At 51.9% G+C, this 22,968-nt stretch overlaps 3 protein-coding genes across 16 annotated transcripts in view; 2 read left to right on the top strand and 1 right to left on the bottom strand.

Annotated features, from left to right (window-relative positions):
- DNAJA3 (DnaJ heat shock protein family (Hsp40) member A3) overlaps positions 1 to 1,560 on the top strand; it is a 31,873-nt gene extending 30,313 nt beyond the window's left edge. For 3 of the 8 annotated variants that reach the window (XM_024233619.3, XM_063717542.1, XM_024233620.3), the window contains one exon: positions 334 to 1,560. In XM_024233619.3, the coding sequence (XP_024089387.1) occupies positions 334 to 356 (23 nt within the window). In that variant the 3' untranslated portion in view covers positions 357 to 1,560. The remainder of the gene's footprint in view (positions 1 to 333) is intronic. The other 5 variants (XR_010137814.1, XR_008514366.2, XR_010137813.1 and 2 more) reach the window with 3 other exon arrangements.
- A 5,002-nt stretch (positions 1,561 to 6,562) lies between these two features.
- Positions 6,563 to 22,966, bottom strand: NMRAL1 (NmrA like redox sensor 1). 7 transcript variants are annotated; one of them, XM_024233204.2, is made up of 7 exons: positions 22,889 to 22,966; positions 19,760 to 20,139; positions 19,441 to 19,516; positions 14,427 to 14,665; positions 11,060 to 11,309; positions 8,510 to 8,700; positions 6,563 to 6,828 (listed from the first exon to the last, which is right to left on the bottom strand). In XM_024233204.2, the coding sequence occupies exons 3-7, from the start codon at positions 19,478 to 19,480 to the stop codon at positions 6,649 to 6,651; spliced, it is 900 nt and encodes a 299-aa protein (XP_024088972.1). In that variant the 5' UTR covers positions 19,481 to 19,516; positions 19,760 to 20,139; positions 22,889 to 22,966; the 3' UTR covers positions 6,563 to 6,648. The 7 variants fall into 7 exon arrangements, with proteins under 7 accessions (XP_024088972.1, XP_024088971.1, XP_024088970.1 ...); XM_024233203.3 differs by lacking the exon at positions 22,889 to 22,966 and having other exon boundaries at positions 19,773 to 19,993; XM_024233202.3 differs by lacking the exon at positions 22,889 to 22,966 and having other exon boundaries at positions 19,602 to 19,893.
- Positions 20,172 to 22,968, top strand: part of HMOX2 (heme oxygenase 2) — a 34,618-nt gene continuing 31,821 nt past the window's right edge. The window contains exon 1 of the mRNA XM_002826076.3: positions 20,172 to 20,194. The gene's annotated coding sequence lies outside the window, so the exon portion shown is untranslated. The remainder of the gene's footprint in view (positions 20,195 to 22,968) is intronic.

Here is a 22,968-nt window from a genome sequence, read left to right on the forward strand (position 1 = left end):
CCTGCAGTGGTGGGTCCGGCTTGCCCATGGTCACAGAGGGCGAGTCAGGCAGAGCCAGGCCTAGAACTCAGATCTTCTCACGTCCTGCCTGCTTGGAAGCTGCCCTCCTGCGTGGACAGCGCGGGGCTGTGCAAGCCTGGGGGCTGCTCCAGGGGTAGCGCTTGCTCGCCGTCATCTTGGGACCCACTTTGGTTTATTATGTTCATCTCAGCGGCTGGGGTTCTCGCCCCTCTCTTGGCACAGCTGCTTTCCAGGGATTAACAGACGCTTGCCACAGGGGTGTGTTCCCTTGAGATGTTGAGTATAAGGTAACAGCCTATCTCTTTGGCTCAGGAAAAAGATCCACTGGAAACTAGGCCGGGAAGCAGCAGCCCCTCCAAGGGCCAGGGCACCTGGGAGACGGGAGGATTCCAGAACAGCAGCACTGAGCTCCCACCCGCAGAGCCTCTGGACGGCCTTGGCAACAGCAAAATCATGGGACAATACCTCTCTCCACGGAAAGGTCACAGTGGACATCCCGGGCAGTAGGATGCAGCCCCAAAGGCTGGTGGCAGTTTCCTGTCCATGGGTAGGTGACGGCCCCTGGCTCAGGCAGAGGGAGATGGTTAAACTCTTGCAGGGCTAAAACTTTAATTTGGAATTGAATATTGTGGAGATCTTAATTAAAGGCCATGCTTACAGCTTAGAAATGAAGCCTTAAGCTGCATCAAGTTACGAAGTGATGAATTTCCTTCTCAGCAAACCTCCGGGAGGTTCCAGAATGAGTTCTTCCTGACAGGTTGTCTTCACTGGGAGCCTGGGGCCCCCGGGCCCCACCAGCACCGTCCTCCCCTGATGAGGGGCCCTGCCGAGGCATCAGCTGCTCTGCTCAGTTTTTATTCCCGGGGTACCAAGCAGCTGCACAGTCGGGGCCTGGGAGGCACATAGAGGCCCAGAGAGTCCCTGGGGGTTCTGCTCCTGACCGTGTGGGTAGTGATCCTTGTCAGGGTGTACAGTCCTTGCTCCCACCCAATCCAGGATGGCCGCCTGTCCCTGACCATTGAGTCCTGTTGTTGTAAGCCAGGCATGAAGGGCTCCTGCCCTTCTGCTGAGCCACAGCCCACTGCAGCACTGTGCTGGCCAGACTTCATCTGCCTTGGGAACTGAAGCCCTGCCACTGTTGCTAGCCAGGGGCTTGGTTCTCCCACTTACACTGTTGACATCTATTTTCTGAAGTGTGTTTAAATTATTCAGTGCTAATCATTGTTTTTTCCTGTGTAAATGTTGATTCAGAAAAGGAAAGCACAGGCTAAGCAGTTGAAGGTTCCCCACCATTCAGTGAGAGCAGAACCCCCATTCCCAAGCTTCTGCTGGTAGCATGTTGCAGTTTCCATGTGTTTCAGGATCCTCGGGCTGTCGTCAGACAGGTTAATGAAGAACACTTCTCAACAGTTTCCTTTTTGTTTTCCTTTATAATTCACTAAAATAAAGCATCTATTAGTGTCTGATTTAGGAATGTAAAATGATTCTGTATTGATGTAAATAAGATTATCTATTGCAAAAAGATATTTAAAACCTAAATTGTGGTCATTTCTTCTTTGAAAGAATTCAGACAGCGTCTGCAGGTGGCTTATGGGGGTTACAGGAGACGTGGCTGGCCTCATGCTGTGCTCACAGCCACCCAGAGCACATAGAGGCAGATGGGTCTGGGGTGCCGACAGTGCTGACCCTCACTTGGATTCCAGAGCAGGGTGCTTGCCATGACACAACAGTCCCATGTGAGTGAATGTTCTAGAATCTGGATGTGACTTTTTCCTTGGGAGCCCATGCTGTGAGAGCTGGCCAGTGTCCCTGGGTCCCTGCATTTCAGTCTCCCTCACTGGATTGTTTCCCTCCATTCTTTCCAGTCTTTGCATCTTTTACATTCAATTTTATTTTATTTTTTTTTGAAATGGAGTCTCGCTCTGTCGCCCATACTGGAGTGAAGTGATACCATCTCTGCTCACTGCAACCTCTGCCTCCTGGGTTCAAGCGATTCTCCTGTCTCAGGCTTCTGAGTAGCTAGGACTACAGGTGCATGCCACCACGCTTGGCTAATTTCTGTATTTTTAGTAGAGATGGGGGTTTCACCATGTTGGCCAGGCTGGTCTTGAACTCCTGACCTCAGGTGATCTGCCCGCCTTGGCCTCCCAAAGTGCTGGGATTACAGGTGTGAGCCACCATGCCTGGCCAAAATTTTTATGTATTATAGTTTGGCTACTCTGGGTTCCCAGCCAAGCTCTATGCCTGGCATGGCTAGAGGGGCCCTGATACACAACTCAGTCCACTCTGGCACTCTGGGCTGAGCAGGGTGAGATGAGAGTCTATTCGCTGGGTCAGGTGGAGAAGAGACTCGGGAAAGAGCTGACGGACAGGAGAGGCTCAGCAGTGACATTCTGCTCATCTCAGATACTTCCCAGTATTTTCATTAATGAAATACTGATTGCCTGCCTACTGTGGACACTCAGTATGGACCAGGCCCTGTTCTGGTTCCTGGGAATACAGCAGTGGGGAGCTAGACCGTGTCTCTTGTGAAAGCTTGGGCTTATTCCTGGAACAGTTGCCCTGAGTCTCGTTCATGTCCTATTGCTTCAAAGCAGAAGTCTAGAGAAAGACTTTGGAAGAGAAAGGTGGATTTTCTTGCTAAACAGAAACCATTGTTGTGTTGAAGCATCCTTCCCTCAAGGAATTAGAGCTGGCTATGCATGACCAGGTGAGGTGGCTCACACCTATAATCCCAGCACTTTGGGAGGCTGAGGCGGGTGGATCACTTGAGGTTAGGAGTTCAAGACCAGCCTGGCCAACATGGTGAAACCCCGTCTCTACAAAAATACAAAAAAATTAGCCAGGCGTGGTGGTGCACGCCTGTTATCCCAGCTTCTCAGAAGGCTGAGACAGGAGAATCACTTGAACTCAGGAGGTGAAGGTTACAGTGATTGGAGATCATGCCATTGCACTCTGGCCTGGGTGACAGCGCGAGACTTCATCTAAAAAAAAAAAAAAGGTGGCCGTGCAACAGCTGTAGAATTCAGTGCCCTTTCCGGGCCTGGGTTTCATTTATTTCCACTTGTGCTCCTGATGTATTTGTTACCAGACTTCTTTAAAGCTTCTGAGTAGGAGTATGTATTTAAAAATACAAGAAAAGGGTCAGGCATGGTGGCTCACACCTGTAATCCAAACACTTTAGGAGGCCAAGGAGAGAGGATTGCGTGAGCCCAGGAGCGAGAGAGTGAGACCCCCATCTCTACAAAAAAATTTAAAAAATTAGCTGGGAGTGGTGGCTTGCACCTGTAGTCCCAGCTACTTAGAAAGCTTGAGGTGGCAGGATTGCTTGAGCTGAGGAGTTCAAGGCTGCAGTGAGCTGTGATCATGCAACTCCACTCCAGTCTAGGTGACAGAGCCAGACCCTGTCTCAAGAAAATAAAGTATCTCTAGGCCCGTGAGCCTGTGGGAGGTGCATGTTTGGCACTTGCTTAAACATAAGGAGGGTGGGCCGGGCGTGGTGGCTCACACCTGTAATCCCAGCATTTTGGGAGGCCAAGGTGGGCGGATCATGAGGTCACGAGTTCGAGACCAGCCTGGCCAACATGGTGAAACCCTGTCTGAACTAAAAATACAAAAATTAGCCAGACTTGGTGGTGGGCGCCTGTACTCCGAGCTACTCGGCAGGCTGAGGCAGGAGATCCGCTTGAACCTGGGAGGCGGAGGTTGCAGTGAGCCAGGATTGCGCCACGGGATTCCAGCCTGGGTAACAGAGTGAGACTCCATCTCAAAAAAAACATTAGGAGGGTGGACAAGGCCAGCTCTCAGGCATTGGTCCTCAGCCCCGTTCCCACCTCAGGCCTGGGATTGGGTTGTTTCCAACCTGAGCCCCCTCCTCACTCATAGTCCTTTGGGTTCTGGTGGACTGGCCTTTGTTTCCTTCCCTGTCAACCAAACCCCCCTCAGTGTGCAAGAATCCTCTCCAGGCCCGCAGGCCTCCAGCTGCCCCTGCCCCTCTGTGTTCATAGCACTGCAGAGCCGGCTCTGATGTGGAGTATGGCAGCTGCACGGCTGCTGCAAGAGGCTTGTTTCACACTCTTGCTTGTTAATAAATACTGTGCAGGTCTTATCTTTTAACTAGAAGTTCTGCTTATTTCTCATGACTCTTGAAGGGTCACAAATGGGCCAGGTGGGAACGTAAAAGGCAAAGTGGGTCCACAGTCATATGGCCAAGGGCATGATCCACAGACCTTAGCTTACTGGTCACCTCCCCCGATGCTGCTCCTGTCCCCATTTATTTATCCTTCCTGTTTTGTTTTTTGCAGCCCTTATGTCAATTTGTTTTTTGGGTTTTGTTTTGTTTTTTGAGACAGGTTTTCACTCTGTTGCCCTGGCTGGCTTGTGGTGGTGCAATCACAGCTCACTACAGCCTTGACCTCCTGGGCTCAAGTGATCCTCCCACCACAGCTTCCTGAGTAGCTGGGAGTACGGGCACATGCCACCACGCCTGCCACCATTTCTTCTGTTTTTTGTTTTTGAGACAGAGTCTCCCTCTGTTGCCCAGGCTGGAGTGCAGTGGTACAATCTCAGCTCACCACAACCTCCACCTCCTGGGTTCAACTGATTGTCCTGCCTCAGCCTCCTGAGTAGCTGGGACTACCGGCACATGCCACCACGCCCAGCTAGTTTTTGTATTTTTGGGTAGAGACAGGGTTTTGCCATGTTGACCAAGTTGGTTTCAAACTCCTGACCTCAAGTGATCCACCTGCATGAGCCACCACACCTGGCCCTAGTTTCTTTGGTATTTCTTTTTTTAAGTAGAAATGGGGTCTTGCTATGTTGTCCAGGCTGGCCTCGAACTCCTGAACTCAAGCCATCCTCCACCTCAGCCTCCCAAAATGCCAGAATTACAGGCGTGGATTCATAACTATTTATTGTGTGTTTCTATCAGGCTCTCCCACTAAATATAAGCTCCTCAAGGCAGGGAACATAACTTTTTTTGCTACATTGTATTTAGGGCCCAGCATACTGGTAAATTGTCAAAGAAATGCTTCAGTCAATGGATAGAATGAACTTTTGTGCCTGGGGGTGCCAGAGCCAGGGTGGGGAAATAAAAAAATGAAAACTGTGATGGTAGTCACACAAACCTAAACGTGTTGAAATTCACAGAACTGCTGGGCTCGGTGGCTCACACCTGTATGGTAATCCCAGCTACTCAGGAGGTTGAGGTGGAAGGATCGCATAAGCCTGGGAGGTGAAGGTTGCAGCGAGCTATGACTGCCACTGCACTCCAGCCTGGGCAACAGAGCAAGACCTTGACTCTTTAAAAAAAAAAAAAAAAAAAAAAATGGCCGGGGACGGTGGCTCATGCCTGTAATCCCAACACTTTCGGAGGCCGAGGCGGGCGGATCACGAAGTCAAGAGATCGAGACTATCCTGGACAATATGGTGAAACCCCGTCTCTACTAAAAATACAAAAATTAGCTGGGCTTGATGGTGCATGCCTGTAATCCCAGCTACTCGGGAGGCTGAGGCAGGAGAATCACTTGAACCTAGGAGGCGGAGGCTGCAGTGAGCTGGGATCGTGCCACTGCACCCCAGCCTGGGTGACAGAGTGAGACTCCGTCTCAAAAAAAAAAAAAAAATTCGGAGCTGCCATGGACCACAAACTCTCAGGCAAATGACTGGTCTCTCGGCCTCTGTCCTTCTCTGTGACCCACCCCAGCAAGCAAGGTGGGTTGTTTCTCCTTCAGTTTTGCTTCCCAGCCTTTGCTGCAGGCAGTGTCACCTTTTCCCAGCAGTGTCCAATTACTGTGCGTTGTGGACCACAACTCTGCCACATCCGATTTTCCTTTTTCCAACCTGTTTGAAGTTCACCTGTGTCCAGGATGGCATCCCAAGGCCAGCTCCTTCCAGGACAAGGATGAGGAGAGAAAGGGAGAAGCCCACATCTCCCACACCTCCCTGCAGAGCCTGTCTCCAGCTCACATGTGCAGATGGCCTCACTAGCTCTGGAGATGAAATGGGTGTGTCAGAAGCTCGGCTCCTGGGGCTCCTCTGTGTCCTGTGCTATGTCCCGGTCTGTGAATGAATTTCACATGTGAGAACAGAGGCTGCTGGTCAGAGCTGTTCTGCTAGCTGAGGTCAGAACAGGCCACTTCACACCTGTTTGACTAAACAAGTTTAGGTCATTCGTCCCAGTCACCAAGTGATCCCTTCAGCCCTGGACCCCCCCTTACTGCTGTGTTGGTACAGCCCTGGACCCCCCTTACTGCTGTGTTGGTACAGCCCTGGACCCCCTTACTGCTGTGTTGGTACAGCCCCGGACCCCCCCACTTACTGCTGTGTTGGCACAGCCCCGGACCCCCCACTTACTGCTGTGTTGGTACAGCCCTGGACCCCCCACTTACTGCTGTGTTGGTACAGCCCTAGACCCCCCCATTACTGCTGTGTTGGTACAGCCCTGGACGCCCCACTTCCCGCCACTTACTGCTGTGTTGGTACACAGCTACCACCCCAACTCAAGTCCTGGAAGCAGAGTCCTTTTCTCCTGGAAGCCATCTGGGAGAACAATGGCTTTATTCAGATGTTAGTGCCTCTGCCCCTCTGGTGCCCCCGACCCCGACAAGGGGCCGCGAGGCGGGCAGGTCACAGCAGGGCGAAGTCCCCTTTGTGCTGTTCCAGCCACTGGTCCAGCGTCAGGGCTTTGGGGTTGAGTCTCAGGGTCAGCTCGATGTCACGGTCGGGTCTCAGGGCATAGAAACGGAACATGTTGGCCAAGTCCCGGGCACCGGGAAAGCCAAGCTTTTCGTAGTCCTCAGGAGTCATCTGGAAGCAGAGGAGCCTGTCATGGCCGGCATCCTCCAGTGCCCCAGGGCTGGGGTCTCCCGACCTGCTACACCCAGAGCCACTATTGTCTCAGTCCCTGACCCAGGTCCTCAGTACAAGGTCATTTGAAAACTTCTACTAAGAGCCGAAAGTTCAGAAACTGCTGCTCTCGTGAGCTGCCTGGCATTCTAGATCAGTTTAAAGATTGTTCTTGGCCAGATGCTGTGGCTCATGCCCGTAATCCCTGCACTTTGGGAGGCTGAGGAAGGCAAATCTCTTGAGGCCAGGAGTTCGAGACCAGCGTGGCCAACACGATAAAACCCCATCTCTACCAAAAATACAAGAATTAGCCGGGCCTGGTGGTGGGTGCGTGTAATCCCAGCTACTTAGGAGGCTGAGACAGGAGAATCGCTTGAACCCAGGAGGTGGAGGTTGCAGTGAGCTGGGATCACACCACTGTACTCCAGCCTGGGCAACAGAGTGAGACCCTGTCTCAAAAATGAATAAATAAATAAAAAGACTATTATTTTCAGATCATGAGACAAAAATATCTCAGTCCCTTCCAAATCAGAGACCTGCCTGCATCACTTTCTTGCTCAAAAACCAAAGCTTGACCAGACACGGTGGCTCACACCTGTCATCCCAGCACTTTGGGAGGTGGAGGTGGGAGGATCGCTTGAGCCCAGGAGTTAGGCCCACCACGCCCAGCTAATTTTTTTCATTTTTAGTAGAGACAGCGTTTCACCATGTTAGCCAGGATGGTCTCGATATCCTGACCTTGTAATCTGCCCGCCTCAGCCTCCCAAAGTGCTGGGATTACAGGTGTGAGCTACCGCACCCGGCCCAACTTTTGTCTTTTAAGGACTCCAGTGTTTCCCAGATTCTTTTTTTTTTTGGAGTTGGAGTCTCGCTCTGTCGCCCAGTCTGGAGTGCAGTGGCATCTCAGCTTGCTGCAAACTCTGCCTCCTGGATTCAAGTGATTCTCTTGCCTCAGCCTCCCAAGTAGCTGGGATTACAGGTGCCTGCCACCACACCCAGCTAATTTGTTTACTTTTAGTAGAGACAGGGTTTCACCATGTTGGCCAGGCTGGTCTCGAACTCCTGACCTCAGGTGATCCACCTGCCTCGGCCTCCCAAAGTGCTGGGATTACAGGCATGAGCCACTGCACCCAGCCTCCCAGATTCTTTAATGAGTATGTCTTACTTTCCTAATGGTAATGACAAACATTTAGAAACCAGGTACCCAAGAGTCTGTCCAGTAGGCCTCCTGCCCACCCAGCCAGGCCAGTGGGGGCAGGGGTCGGGCCTATCTTTCTAGACTCTTTCCCTTTAAATCCCCTCCAACAGGGGAGGGGTCGGGCCTATCTTTCCAGACTCTTTCCCTTCAAATCCCCTCCCACAGAGGAGCCCAGCAGGGCCTGCATTTTCACCCCTCCTCGCCTTGGCTCCTATGGCCCCCTCCTCCTGGAAGCTTTTCTCTCTATTTAGTCAAAACATCTAAGCCAGAAATTTCACTCTGTGGCCACTTAGCTCCTGGAACAGCAGAAAATAAACGTTGACAATGAACCAAATGAATTTAGATGCAATGCCCAGAGGGGTGGGCAGCCCTGGATACACCCTCCCTATGGGAGCTAGAAAGCCCTGACGAGCATGCCTGAGTCCCCTGGGGCAGGAGGCCCACCTTGGCATCATGCACGACCTTGCGGGTGTGCTTGGTGAGCAGGGCAGCGTACTCCTCGGCCGTGTGCCTACAAGTGCTCAGCCCCATGTTCTGGCCGACGTATTTTTCTGGCATCTTCAACAGGCTGAGCACCACAGGACCCAGGTCAGACACGGACATGCCATCCATGGGAACGTCACCTGTGGGCAAGCCTGTGGGGCAGAGATGTGAGCTGGTACATGTCCTGAGGGCAGACACGGGCAGGGACAGAGCCCCTCTCCAAAGGGTCCAAGCTGGTTCTTCCCAGCAGTCAGCTGCACACTCCAGCACTCGGGCATAGCTAAGACAAGTCTTGCTATTTGTGGTAGCACAGAGGCAGCAGTGGAATTGAGTCAGGAAACGGGATGGAATCCGGGTACTGCCACCTAGGGCAGGCTGTTGAGGCTCTCTGAGCCTGGGTCACTGCATTCCTAGAATGCAGCTAAGAACCTGGGCCTGCCCAGCTCTCTCAGCGCTAGGATGACGGAGAAGGGACAAAGGAAAAGGACTTTGAAAGCTGCTACAGAGGCACCAGGCTGAAGTACTCTGATCCCGAGGCACCAGCCTGAAGTACTCTGATCCCGAGGCACCAGCCTGAAGTACTCTGTCATATCCTAAATTCCTGGAAGCTGGAATGTCCACCTCTGGGTGGATACTCCAAATACCAACTCACTTACCAGGAATCCTGATTAACCAGACACCAACGGCTGGCCTAGAGCAGCACATCCATGATAAACGCTTGATAAATCCTGAATGAATGAATGACTCGCAACCTTCCAGGCTGAGGTTTTGTAGATGGGGAGGCTGGCAAGTGTCTGGGTGTGGCCTGTGAAATGCTCGGGTCCCATCCTCCTTACCTAGAGACAGGGGCCAGTGCAGCTTCCTGTTCAGATAACCTGGGAGCTCGAGGGCACAGAGCTCAGAGACCGGAGCAGGAGATATCCCTGACTGCAGGTTTTTGTTTTTTGTTTTTGTTTGAGACGGAGTCTCGCTCTGTCGCCCAGGCTGGAGTGCAGTGGCGCGATCTCGGCTCACCGCAAGCTCCACCTCCCGGGTTCACACCATTCTCCTGCCTCAGCCTCCCGAGTAGCTGGGACTACAGGCGCCTGCCACCACACCCGGCTAAGTTTTTGTATTTTTAGTAGAGACAGGGGTTTCACCAAGTTAGCCATGATGGTCTCGATCTCCTGACCTCGTGATCCGCCCTCCTTGGCCTCCCGAAGTGCTGGGATTACAGGCGTAAGCCACCGCACCCAGCCTTTTTTTTGGGACGGGGTCTCGCTCTGTTGCCCAGGCTGGAGTGCAGTGCCACAATCTCAGCTCACTGCAACCTCTGCCTCCCGGGTTCAAGCGATTCTCCTGCCCCAGCTCCCGAGTAGCTGGGATTACAGGTGTGCGCCACCACGTCGGGCTGGCTAATTTTTGTATTTTTAGTAGAGATGGGGTTTCACACCATGCTGGCCAGGCTGGTCTCGAACTCCTGACCTGGTGGTCCGCCCGCCTCAGCTTCCCAAAGTGCTGGGATTACAGGCGTAAGCCACTGCGCCCGGCCAGCTTTGCAAACTATAATAAATGGTGGTACCAAGGGGCTACTGCTACCACCAGACTCGGCCCGTCAGGTGAGCAGGACTCCCATGGGCTATCTTGCAGCCCCGCAGGCCCTTATGCAAGGGTGACATGGCATTCAAGCAGAGGGGTAAGAAGTGGCCAGCCAGAGGCACCAACCCCTCCTGCCGTGATCACTGAGTGGCCAGCAGGACACAGGTTGGGTGAGCCTCCTTCCCAGCCAGGGCCAGTGCACCTAACCTGTTTATAGCCCCAGTGGGCACTGAGAAGAAAGAGCTTTCCTAGTTTGTGAAATCTGCTGATTTCACAAACTTCATTTTCCAAATCCTCTCCTCCTTGTCTTTGGTTTTTTTGTTTTGTTTGTTTTGAGACGGAGTGTCGCTCTTGTCGCCTAGGCTAGAGTGCAGTGGCACAATCTTGGCTCACTGCAACCTCCACCTCCTGGGTTCAAGCGATTCCCCTGCCTCAGCCTCCCTAGTAGCTGCGACTACAGGTGGGTGGCACCATGCCCAGCTAATTTTTGTATTTTTAGTAGAGATGGGGTTTCACCATGTTGGCCAGGCTGGTCTCGAACTCCTGACCTCAGGTGATCTCCCCGCCTCAGCCTCCCAAAGTCCTAGGATTACAGGCATGAGCCACAGTGCCCGGCCCTCCTCCTTATCTTTGAAGGAGAACTGACCATCACTACGTTCTCTCTGTAAAGTCTTCCAATGGACCAAGCGAATATTGCGTCACCACCATCTCAGTAGATCTTGCCATCCCTGCGAATGTTGGTATAAAGCCCATCTCACAGAACAGGAAGATGAGGCCCCGCAAGCTGACAGGATGTGCTCAGTCCTGGGCCTAACATGAGGGAGCCACGGCTTGAACCTGGCACCACGTGACAGCGGCCCGCAGTCTGCTACACCAACGGGTTTACAAGGCGAGAGCTCTGCCTCACCATGTGCTGCGAGGAAGGGCACTTACTCAGCAAGTAACTCTTTCCATCTGGGGCTTTCTGGGGCAAGAAGTGGGAGAGGAGGTTTTCAAAATAGCAGGGCAGTCGCACACTGGTCATGGGAACGCCAATGTCCCGGAAATATTCCTCCACCTCCCCTTTGCCGTCAAAGTGCGCAGCGGCCAATCTCCCTGCCGTCAGCTTCTTGATGTTCTCCAGGCCGCTGTAGACCACATAGTGGAGGCCCAGGCGCCTGGCCAGATCAGCGAGCAGCTTCCCCTGGAGGGCAGGGAAGGAGAGAACACAAGGCTCAGAGGAAGGACGTCTGTCCCTGGTCACAGCCCCAGCGTTCTAATCCCGGAGCGGCCACCATCTGCGAGGTTAACAGCCAGACCCCACTTACCCGAGGAGGCCCCCTCTCCTGGAATGATGTTCACACATGACACCACGCCCGTTAACACAGCCCCGGAAGCCTTCTACCAGCTACCGACTCTGGCCCGCCATGTGCAACATAGGAGGGGCGGACAGGTCAGCTGCAGGGGGACAGCCTGCATGGAGGCCCAAAGGAAAATGCACACGTCCCATCTCTGCTGGTGTGAGAACACCCTGCCCATGGAGCTCAGCCGTCTTCCTTGGACAGCCCTGGGAGGCTATACACAGGCACCACAGCTGCCTAGGTTCCAATCAGGCTCTGCCATGTACGAGCTTTGTGACCCCAGAGAAGTGATGGCACCATCCTGACCTCGCTGGTTAAATGCAGATGACAACACTACATACTGCATGAGGTGATGCAGGGATTCGGATGGTGGCCTCCGAAAAGATACGCCGCATCCTCATTCCTGAAAACTGAATGTGACCTTATTCGGAAAAAGGGTCTTGGCAGATGTAATTACATGAAGGATCTTGGGATGGGAACATCCTGCACTAACTAGATAGGCCCTAAATCCAGTAACCAGGGTACTCATGAGAGACGAGAGAAGAGACGACACCTGGAGAAGGCCATGCGAAGAGGGAAGCGGAGATTGGAGCTTTGTGGCCACAAGCCCAGGAACACCTGGAGCCACGAGAAGCCGGAAACCGTGAAGAAGGATTTCCCTCAAACCCCTTATTTTGTTTTGTTTTTTAAGATGGACTCTCACTCTGTCACCCAGACTGGAGTGCAGTGGCGTGATCTCCGCTCACTGCAGCCTCTGCTTCCTGGATTCAAGCAATTCTCCTGCCTCATCCTCCTGAGTAGTTGGGACTACAGGCGCCCACCACCATGCCTGGCTAATTTTTGTATTTTTTGTAAGACAGGGTTTTGCCGTGTTGGCCAGGCTGGTCTTGAACTCCTGACCTTAAGTGATCTGCCCACCTCAGCCTCCCAAAGTGCTGGGATTACAAGCATAAACTACCACGCCTGGCCTCAAAGCCTCTGGAGAGAGGGTGACGTTGCTGACACCTTGATTTTGGACTTCTAGAATATCAGAGAATCGATTTCTATGGTTTTTGTTTTTGTTTTTGTTTTTGAGACAGAGTGTAGCTCTGTCGCCCAGGCTGGAGTGCAGTGGCGCAATCTGGGCTCACTGCAACCTCCGCCTCTCGGGTTCAAGTGATTCTCCTGCCTCAGCCTCCTGAGTAGCTGGGATTACAGGCGCCCGCCACCATGCCCAGCTAATTTTTGTATTTTTAGTAGAGACGGGGTTTCACTGTGTTGGCCAGGCTGGTCTCATACTCCTGACTTCAACTGATCTGCCCGCCTTGGCCTCCCAAAGTGCTGGGATTACAAGCATGAGCCACTGTGCCCAGCTGATTTCTATGGTTTTAAGCCACGTGGATTATGGTCCTTTGTCGTGACAGTACCAGGAAGCCCACACGGAATCATCAGGATTAGAAATAAGATCTGCTGGGCTGGGCGCGGGGGCTCATGACTGCAGTCCCAGCACTTTGGGAGGCCGAGGCAGGCAGATCACCTGAGGTCGGGAGTTCGAGACCAGCCTGACCAACATGGAGAAACCCCGTCTCTACTAAAAATACAAAAAAAATTACCAGGGCATGGTGGCGCATGCATGTAATCTCAGCTATTTGGGAGGCGGAGGCAGGAGAATAACTTGAACCCAGGAGGCGGAGGTTGTGGTGAGCCAAGATTGCGCCATTGCACACCAGCCTGGGCAACAAGAGTGAAACTCGGTCTCAAAAAATAAATAAATAAATAAAAGAAATAAGATCTGCTTAGGGCCGGGCATGTGGCTTACGCCTGTAATCCCAGCACTTTGGGAGGCTGAGGCGGGCAGATTACCTGAGGTCAGGAGTTCAAGACCAGCCTGGCCAACATGGTGAAACCCCGTCTCTACTAAAAATATAAAAATTAGTTGGGTGTGCTGCTACACACCTGTAATCCCAGCTACTCGGGAGGCTGAGGCAGGAGAACTGCTTGAATCTGGGAGGCAGAGGTTGCAGTGAGCCGAGATCACCCCACTGCACTCCAGCCTGGGTGACAGAGCGAGACTCCGTCTCAAAAAAAAAAAAAAACTGCCGGGCGCGGTGGCTCACACCTGTAATCCCAGCACTTTGGGAGGCCGAGGCGGGCAGATCACGAGGTCAGGAGATCGAGACCATCCTGGCTAACACGGTGAAACCCCGTTTCTACTAAAAATACAAAAAATTAGCTGGGCATGGAGGTGGGCACCTGTAGTCTCAGCTACTCGGGAGGCTGAGGCAGGAGAATGGCGTGAACCCGGGAGGCGAAGCTTGCAGTGAACCGAGATTGCGCCACTGCACTCCAGCCTGGGCGACAGAGCAAGACTCCGTCTCAAAAAAAAAAAAAAAGATCTGCATTAATCAGAGAAGTTGTCTTTGTCCGCTCTATATAATGGGCTTCTAGGTAAGACCATAATTGAAGAAAGGGTCAAGGCTAATAACAAGTTCGGATGGGTACACATGGACATGAAGGCAACAAGAGACACTGGGGACCACGGGAGGGAGGGAGGCAAGGGTTGAAAGCCTACCTACTGGGTACTGTGCCCACTACCTGGGTGACAGGTCCAGTCACACCCCAGACCTCAGCATCACTCAATATACCAATGTAACAAATCTGTGCATGTACCCCTGAATCTAAAATAAAAGTGGAAATTATTTAAATAAAAAAAAACAACTTCTAACATTTTTTATTAAAAACAAACAGGCCAGGCGTGGTTGCTCACTGAGACTGAGACTGCCTCAAAAAAAAAAAAAAAAAAAAAAGTCATTGGATGAGAAAGCAACAGCGTCCACCTGCTTCACAGCCTAGAGCAGGCAGAGGCATGAAGAAGAGGGAAAGGCCTGCAGTGGTCGGCCTTCCCTGCAGAGTCGGAGCTCCTCCCAGGCGGTCTGCTCCTAGCCCGGCCCGGCCTCCCTGCAGCTCCCGCCTGCCCTCACCTGCTTGACCTCCTGCTCCTGGCTGCAGCTCTCCCAGTAATTGGTCACGATGAAGGTGGCGTAAGCCCCATTCAGGGCCAGCTCCATGCTGACCTGGTCATCTTGGTCTCCCTGAACTACTTCTGCACCTTGCAGCCTCAGTTCCTTTGCTGCCTTCTTCCTAGGGTTTCGGGTCACCACACGAACCTTGAATGTCCCATCTTCCAGGAGTGTGCGGGCCACGGAGCCACCCTGGGCACCTACAGAGAGTCAAAAAGTCCTCTCAGGTCAGACCTGCCTGAAAGTCCCACTGAAGGGCGAAACCCCGAAGGGAGTATTCCACCACAGCAGGGAACATCCAGGAAACCTTCTCAGCGACGATTCTCATTCAAGTATTTTTATTTTATTTTTTTTTTGAGATGGAGTCTCACTCTGTCACCCAGGCTGAAGTGCAGTGGCACGATCTTGGCTCGGTGAAACCCCACCTCTATCAAAAAATACAAAAATTAGCTGGGTGTGGCGGCACATGCCTGTACTCCCAGCTACTCAGGAGGCTGAGGCACGAGAATTGCTGCAACCCAGGAGGCGGAGGTTGCAGTGAGCTGAGATTGCACCACTGCACTGCAGCCTGGGTGACAGAGTGAGAATCTGTATCAAAAAAAAAAGGCCAGGCGCAGTGGCTCACGCCTGTAATCACAGCACTTTGGGAGGCCAGGGCGAGTGGATCACCGGGTAGGGAGATCGAGACCATCCTGGCTAACACAGTGAAACCCTGTCTCTGCTAAAAATACAAAAACTTAGCCGGGCGTGGTGGCACCCGCCTGTAGTCACAGCTACTCAGGAGGCTGAGGCAGGAGAATCGTTTGAACCCAGGAGGCAGAGGTTGCAGTGACCCCAGATTGCGCCACTGCACTCCAGCCTGGGTGACAAAGCGAGATTCTCTCTCAAAAAAAAAGGGGCTGGTGCGGTGGCTCACACCTGTAATCCCAGCACTTTGACAGGCCGAGGCGGGTAGATCACCTGAAGTCGGGAGTTCGAGAACAGCCTGACCAACATGGAGAAACCACTGTCTCTACGAAAAATACAAAATTAGCCAGGCGTGGTGGCACATGCCTGTAATCCCAGCTACTCGAGAGGCTGAGGCAGGAGAATCGCTTGAACCCAGGAGGCAGAGGTTGCGGTGTGCCGAGATCGCGCCATTGCACTCCAGCCTGGGCGACAAGAACGAAACTTGGTCTCAAAAAAATAAAGGTAAAAATATTTGTGATGCACTCTGGGGACTGTTGTGGGGTGTAGGTGGGGAGGGATAGCATTAGGAGATATACCTAATGCTAAATGACGAGTTAAGGGGTGCAGCACACCAGCATGGCACATGTATACATATGTAACTAACCTGCACATTGTGCACATGTACCCTAAAACTTAAAGTATAATAATAAAAAAAAAAGAAAAAAATATTTGTGATGTAATAAAGTAAAAAAAGTAGAATACAAAACCATATTCAGGCTGGGTGCAGTGGCTGTAATCCTAGCACTTTGGGAGCCTGAGGCAGGTGGATCACCAGGTCAGGAGTTCAAGACCAGCCTAGCCAAGATGGTGAAACCCCCGTCTCTACTAAAAATAAAAAAAATTAGGCCGGGCGTGGTGGCTCACGACTGTAATCCCAGCACTTTGGGAGGCCGAGGCGTGCGGATCATGAGGTCAGGAGATCGAGACCATCTTGGCTAACACGGTGAAACCCTGTCTCTACTAAAAATACAAAAACTTAGCCGGGCGTGGTGGCCGCCGCCTGTAGTCCTAGCTGCTCGGGAGGCTGAGGCAGGAGAATGGCATGAACCCAGGAGGTGGAGCTTGCAGTGAGCCCAGATCGCACCACTGCACTCCAGCCTGGACGACAGAGCGAGACTCTGTCTCAAAAAAAAAAAATTAGCTGGGCACAGTGGAGCCTGTAATCTCAGCTACTCAGGAGGCTGACGCAGGAGAATCGCTTGAACCAGGGTGGCAGAGGTTGCAGTGAGCTAAGATTGGGCCACTGCACTCCAGCCTGGGAGACTCTGTCACAAAAAAAAAGAAAAAAACCATATTCAGATCTTGATGGGATTTAAATTCTTCCTGAAGTAGAATATAAAGCCATATTCAGATACACAACCATATTCAGATCTGCTCAAAAATGGGACAAAGAAAAATAGTTAACAGAAAGGAATACAAAAACTTATTCAGATCTCGATGGAGCTTGAGTCACACAGGTATGCGCATCTGTCAGATGTACCCTTAAGATTTTGCGCGTTGCAGCTGGGCCCGGTAGCTCATGCCTGTAATCCTGACACTTTGGGAGGCTGAGGCAGGCAGATCTCTTGAGCCCAGGAGTTTGAGACCAGCCTGGGCAACATGGCGAAACCCTATCTCTACAAAAAAATACAAAAACTAGCTGGGCGTGGTGACATGTGCCTGCAGTCCCAGCTACCGGGGAGGCTGAGGCTGGAGGAAAGCCTGAGGCCGGCAGGTTGAGGCTGCAGTAAGCCGTGATCACACCACTGCACGCCAGCCTGGGTGACAGAGTAAGGCCCTGTCTCCAAAAAAAAAAAAAAAAATTCTTTATTATATGTATATTTTACCTCATAATTTAAAAAAATCTGTAAACAAATACTGAATTCCAGCTAATGTTATGCATGCTTTAGTATGGAAGGGCGGTGTACACATATCTGCAATTTACACGGAAATGCATCAAAAATAAGGACTGAGGCGGGGCACAGTAGCTCATACCTGTAATCTAAGCACTTTGGGAGGGTAAGGGGGATGGGTTTTGCTTGAGGCCAGGAGTTGGAGACCAGCCTGGGCAGCAGGGTGAGACCCAGTCTCTACAAAAAATTAAAAAATCAGCTGGGCCTGTTAGCGCTCATCTGAAGTCCCAGTTACTCAGGAGACTGAGGCAGGAGGATTGCTTGAGGCTTGGAAGTCAAAGCTGTAGTGAGTGACAGTTGAGCCACTGCACTCCAGCCTGGGCTGGAGCAAGACCCTAACTCAGAAAAACATGTACACCAATGTTCCACGGCAGCCTTATTCATAATAGCCAAAAAGTGGAAATAAATGAAGTATCCATCCACTGATGAATGGATAAACAGAATGTGGTCTAACCATACAGTGGAATATTACTCAGCCATAAAAATAAGTAAAGCTGTCAGGAGTTTGAGACCAGCCTGACCAACATAGTGAAACTCCGTCTCTACTAAAAAAATACAAAATTAGCTCGGTGTGGTGGTGCACACCTGTAATCCCAGCTACTTGGGAGGCTGAGGCAGGAAAATTGCTTGAACCCGGGAGGCAGAGGTTGCAGCGAGCAGAGATCACGCCATTGCACTCCAGCCTGGGCAACAAGAGAGAAACTGTCTTAAAACAAAAGTAAAGTTGGCCGGGCGTGGTGGCTCAAGCCTCTAATCCCAGCACTTTAGGAAGCTGAAGTGGGCAGATCACCTGAGGTCAGGAGTTTGAGACCAACCTGGCCCACATGGCGAAACCCCATCTCTACTAAAAATACAAAAATTAGCCAGGCATGGTGGCTCACGCCTGTAGTCCCAGCTACTCAGGAGGATGAGACAGGAGAATCACTTGAACCCAAGTGGCAGAGGTTGCAGTGAGCAGAGATCACGCCACTGCACTGCAGCCTGGGCAACAAAGCGGGACTCTATCTCAAAAAAAAAAAAGAGAGTAAAGCCCGGACACACACTACAACATGAACAAACCTTGAAAACATGCTAACTGAAAGAAGCCAGAGAGAAAAGGCTACATATTATGATTTTATTCATATGAAATGTCCCGAATAGACAAATCCATAGAAACCAAAGGTATATTGGAGCTTTCTAGGGGTTGGCTGCGAGGAGTAAGAATGGGGAGTAACTATTCACAGGTTCATTGAGTTCTTTTTTTTTTTTTTTTTGAGATCAGGTCTCACTCTGTCACCCAGGCTGGAGTGCAGCGGCACAATCAGGTCACTGCAGCCTTGACCTGCTGGACTGAGGTGATCCTCCCACCTCAACCTCCCAGGTAGCTATAGGTGCATGACACCATGCCCCACTAATTTTTGTATTTTTTTGTAGAGACGAGATTTTGCCATGTTGCTCAGGCTGGTCTCAAACTCCTCAGCTCAAGTGATCTGCCCATTTGGTCCAACTAAAGTGCTGGGATTACAGGGTTAAGCCACTGCACCTGGGCCACAGAGTTTCTTTTTGGAGTGATGGAAATTTTCTAAAATTGATTGTGGTGATGGTTGTACAATTCTATGAATACACTAGAAACCAGTGAGTTGCAGACTTTAAACAGGTAGATTGTATAGTATGTGAATTATATCTCAATAAAGCTGTTATAGATATTAAATATGTATAAATAAGAAAAAAATAGGAGTGAAATATGTTATCATTTGAAAAAATGATAACATGTTATCTACTCTGGCAGGATATTCAAGAAACTTGGTAACAGCGATAGATGAGCTGGAAGAGGAGGCTAGAAAGATTTAATTTTGGTATCATGTTCAAATACTCCTATTCAAATAAGTTAAGTAATTTATTTTTTTTAATTTGGAAAGCAGGTCGGGCGTGGGGGTTCATGCCTGTAATACCAGCACTTTGGGAGGCCGAGGCGGGTCGATCACCTGAGGTCAGGAGTTTGAGACCAGCCTGACCAATATGATGAAACCCCGTCTCTACTAAAAATACAAAAATTAGCCAGGTGTGGTGGCATGCGCTTGTAATCCCAGCTACTCGGGAGGCTGAGACAGGAGAATCGCTTGAACCCGGGAGGCAGAGGTTGCAGTGAGCCGAGATCGTGCCATCGCACTCCAGCCTGGGTGACGGAGCAAAACTCCGTCCAAAAAAAAAAAAAAAAAATTGGAAAGCAATACGGGCCTTGTTCCTGCGACCACAGCCCCAACCCGGGTCGGGGGTCCCAGTGACCTTACCCCTCCCTGCAAACCCCAGGACGGGCGGTCTTTAGGGCTAGGCGCCCTGGCTCTGCAGGGGCCCCAGTTTGGGGTTTCGCTCACCTGTGCCTCCGAAAACCACCACCAGTTTCTTGTCCACCATGAGGACGAGAAGGGGACGAATGCGGTCCAGAGAGATCTGGGGGTAGTGGGAGGCGTGAAGTTGGGGGTGGGGCGAGGGTTCCCGCCAGGAACGACAAAGGACACCCCGATTGTCTACGCACCGATTATGTGTCGAGGGGGGCGGCTGGGCTCGGAGCGGCAAGACGCCCGTCCCGAGATACCGGGGTCCCGCGACCCACCTCGTCTCCCTTGGGCCCGATCCCCTCCTCCTTCCCGCCTCCCCCGGTTCCGGTCACCCGCCCCCTGGCCCGGATCCCACCGGCTGGAGTGACCTCGCCGCGGCCTGGGCGGGACAAGTTCCAGGAGCCCGGGACCCCGATTTTGCGGCAGAGTCCACTGCAGAGGCGGGGATGGAGCTGCGCGCTAGGCGCCAACTCCCTCCCCGCAGCTCCGGCCCCACCCGGCAGAGCGCCGCTCCCGGAAACCCAGCGTCCGAGGACCCCTGGCTGCAGCCGCCAATCCTGACGTGTCGGCCGAAACCCCTCCTCCGGCGCAGTTGGCTCCTCCTGGATCCCGCGGGACTCAGCGTCCTTTCCGGGTTTGCCCGCCCCAGGCACGTGCACAGTGAATTTGTGTAAATCCAGATAGACCAACATGAGCAAGGTGGAGAGCCGCTTAACTGGATGCTACGGGTGACGACTGGGAGGAGGAGAAAAATTACCTCTTTATCTTGCATGAACATCTTAATTTTCAGGTATTGGGCGTCAAGCAAAGATAATTAAAGCTATGTCCATGACTCTTATCCCTTGAGGCCTTGTCCGCTTGATATTTCTTTGCCTAACTCACTTTTAAAATTTTATTATTTTTATTTTTTTGAGACAGGGTCTTGGTCTGTCGCCCAGGCTGGAGTGCAGTAGTGCGATCTCGGCTTACTGCAACCTCCGCCCCCTGGGTTCAAGAGATTCTCCTGCCTCAGCCTCCCGAGTAGCTGGGATTACAAGCATGTGCCACCAAGCCCGGCTAATTTTTGTATTTTTTAGTAAAGACGGGGTTTCACCAGGTTGACCAGGCAGGTCTCGAACTCCTGACTTAAAGTGATCCACCCGCCTCAGCCTCCCAAAGTGCTGGGATTACAGGCATGAACCACCGTGCCCAGTTTTTTTGTTTTTTTGTTTTTTTTGAGACGGAGTCTCACTCTGTTGCCCAGGCTGCAGTGCAGCGACCTCCGCTCACTGCAATCTCCGCCTCCCGGGCTCAAGCTATTCTGCCTCAGCCTGCCGAGTAACTGGGATTACAGGCAACCGTCACCGTGCCCGGCTAATTTTCGTATTTTTAGTAGAGACAGGGTTTCACCATCTTGGCCAGGCTGGGCTCGAACTCCTGACCTCATGATCCACCCACCTCGGCTTCCCAAATTGCTGGGATTACAGGCGTGAGCCACCGCACCCGGCCTTTTTTTTTTTTTTTTTTTTTAAGACAGTCTGGTTCTGTCTGTCGCCCAGGCTGGAGTGCAGTGGTGGCATGATGTTGGCTCAGTGCAACCTCCACCTCCTGGGTTCATATTGTCTTACGCCCAATTTCTACCTCCAAAGAAAGAAGAAGTAAAAACTAAAAGGCAGAAATGGAATCCACAGGCAGATAGCCCAGCACAGCGCCCTGGGCCTGGTAGTTAAAAATCAACCCCTGACCTAACTGCTTGTGTTATCTATAGATTTCAGACATTGTATGGAAAAGCATCGTGAAAATCCCTGTCCTGTTCCATTCCGTTCTGATTACCAGTGCATGCAGCCCCCAGTCATGTACCCGCTGCTTGCTCAATTGATCACAACCCTCTCACACAGACCCCCTTAGCGTTGTAAGTCCTTAAAAGGGACAGGAATTGCTCACTTGGGGAGCTCGGTGTTTGGAGTCGTGAGTCCGCCGATGCTCCCAGCTGAGTAAAGCCCTTTCCTTCTACAACTCATTGTCTGAGGGGTTCTTGTCTGCGGCTCATCCTGCTATACCACCATGCCTGGCTAATTTTTGTATTTCTTTTTTTTTTTTTTTTGAGACGGAGTCTCGCTCTGTCACCCAGGCTGGAGTGCAGTGGCGCGATCTCGGCTCACTGCAAGCTCCGCCTCCCGGGTTCCCGCCATTCTCCTGCCTCAGCCTCTCTGAGTAGCTGGGACTACAGGCGTCCGCCACCACGCCCGGCTAATTTTTTTGTGTTTTTAGTAGAGACGGGGTTTTACCGCGGTCTCGATCTCCTGAGCTTGTGATCCGCCCGCCTCGGCCTCCGAAAGTGCTGGGATTACAAGCGTAAGCCACCGCGCCCGGCCTAATTTTTTGTATTTCTAGTAGAGAGGGGGGTTTCACCATGTTGGCCGGGCTGTTCTTGAACTCCTGGCCTCAAACGATCCACCTGCCTCAGCCTCCCAAAGTGCTGGGAGTACAGGTGGGAGCCACCATGCCCAGCCCTAACTCACTTTTGAAGTTGCTGCTACTTGCACTGATTTCAGTTTTTTTTTGTTTTGTTTTGTTTTTTGTTTTCAAGGTGGAGTCTTGCTCTGTCGCCCAGGCTGGAGTGCAGTGGTGGTGCGATCTTGGCTCACTGCAACCTCCGCCTCCTGGGTTCAAGCGATTCTCCTGCCTCAGTTTCCTGAGTAGCTGGGATTACAGACAGGAGCCACCATGCCCGGCTAAATTTTTTTTGTATTTTTGGTGGAGACGGGGTTTCGACATGCTGGCCAGGCTGGTCTCGAACTCCTGATCTCAAGTGATTTTCCCACCTCAGGCTCCCAAAGTGCTGGGATTACAGACATGAGCCACCACGCCCGGCCCACGATTTCAGTAATTTCTTTGTGTTCAATAAAACTAAAAAATGACTCTGGGCAGGGTGCGGTGGCCTGTAATTCCAGTGATTTGGGAGGCCGAGGCGGGTGGATCACCTGAGGTCAGGAGTTCGAGACCAGCCTGGCCAACATGGTGAAATCCCGTCTCTACTAAAAATACAAAAATTAGCCGGGCGTGGTGGCGGGGCGCCTGTAATCCCAGCTATTCGGGAGGTTAAGGCAGGAGAATCGCTTGAACCCGGGAGAAGGGGTTGCAGTGAGCCGAGATAACGTCATTGCACTCCAGCCTGGGCGACAAGCAAAAACTCCGTCTCAAAAAAAAAAGAAAAAATCATTCCGTCATTCTGGCTGCTGTTTGAAGAATGCGAATAATGCAACAGGGAGATCAGATACAAGACTGGTAACCGAGGTGTCAGAGTTGAGACTCAGTTTCGCAGATTGCATTGGCAAGTGACCAAGTGGGTGGTGCCACGGTTGACAACCCTATTTCTTACATCACTGAGTGGATGTACAAGGATTAAACCACACTGGGGAAGAAAAGTGCCCAGCCCTGAGGCACCCTCACACACCTCGGCTCTTGCGAACACTAGTGTTCCTGCCGAAGCACACCTACTTACCCCGCTGAGCAGAGCCTGAGCCTGCAGCCTCCAGAGACCTGGGGAAAGCCACATGCTCCGCTTCCCGCCCCCCGCAAGGG

This window comes from Pongo abelii, chromosome 18 (assembly GCF_028885655.2).
Source record: "Pongo abelii isolate AG06213 chromosome 18, NHGRI_mPonAbe1-v2.0_pri, whole genome shotgun sequence".
In the NCBI taxonomy this organism is placed as follows: domain Eukaryota; kingdom Metazoa; phylum Chordata; class Mammalia; order Primates; family Hominidae; genus Pongo; species Pongo abelii.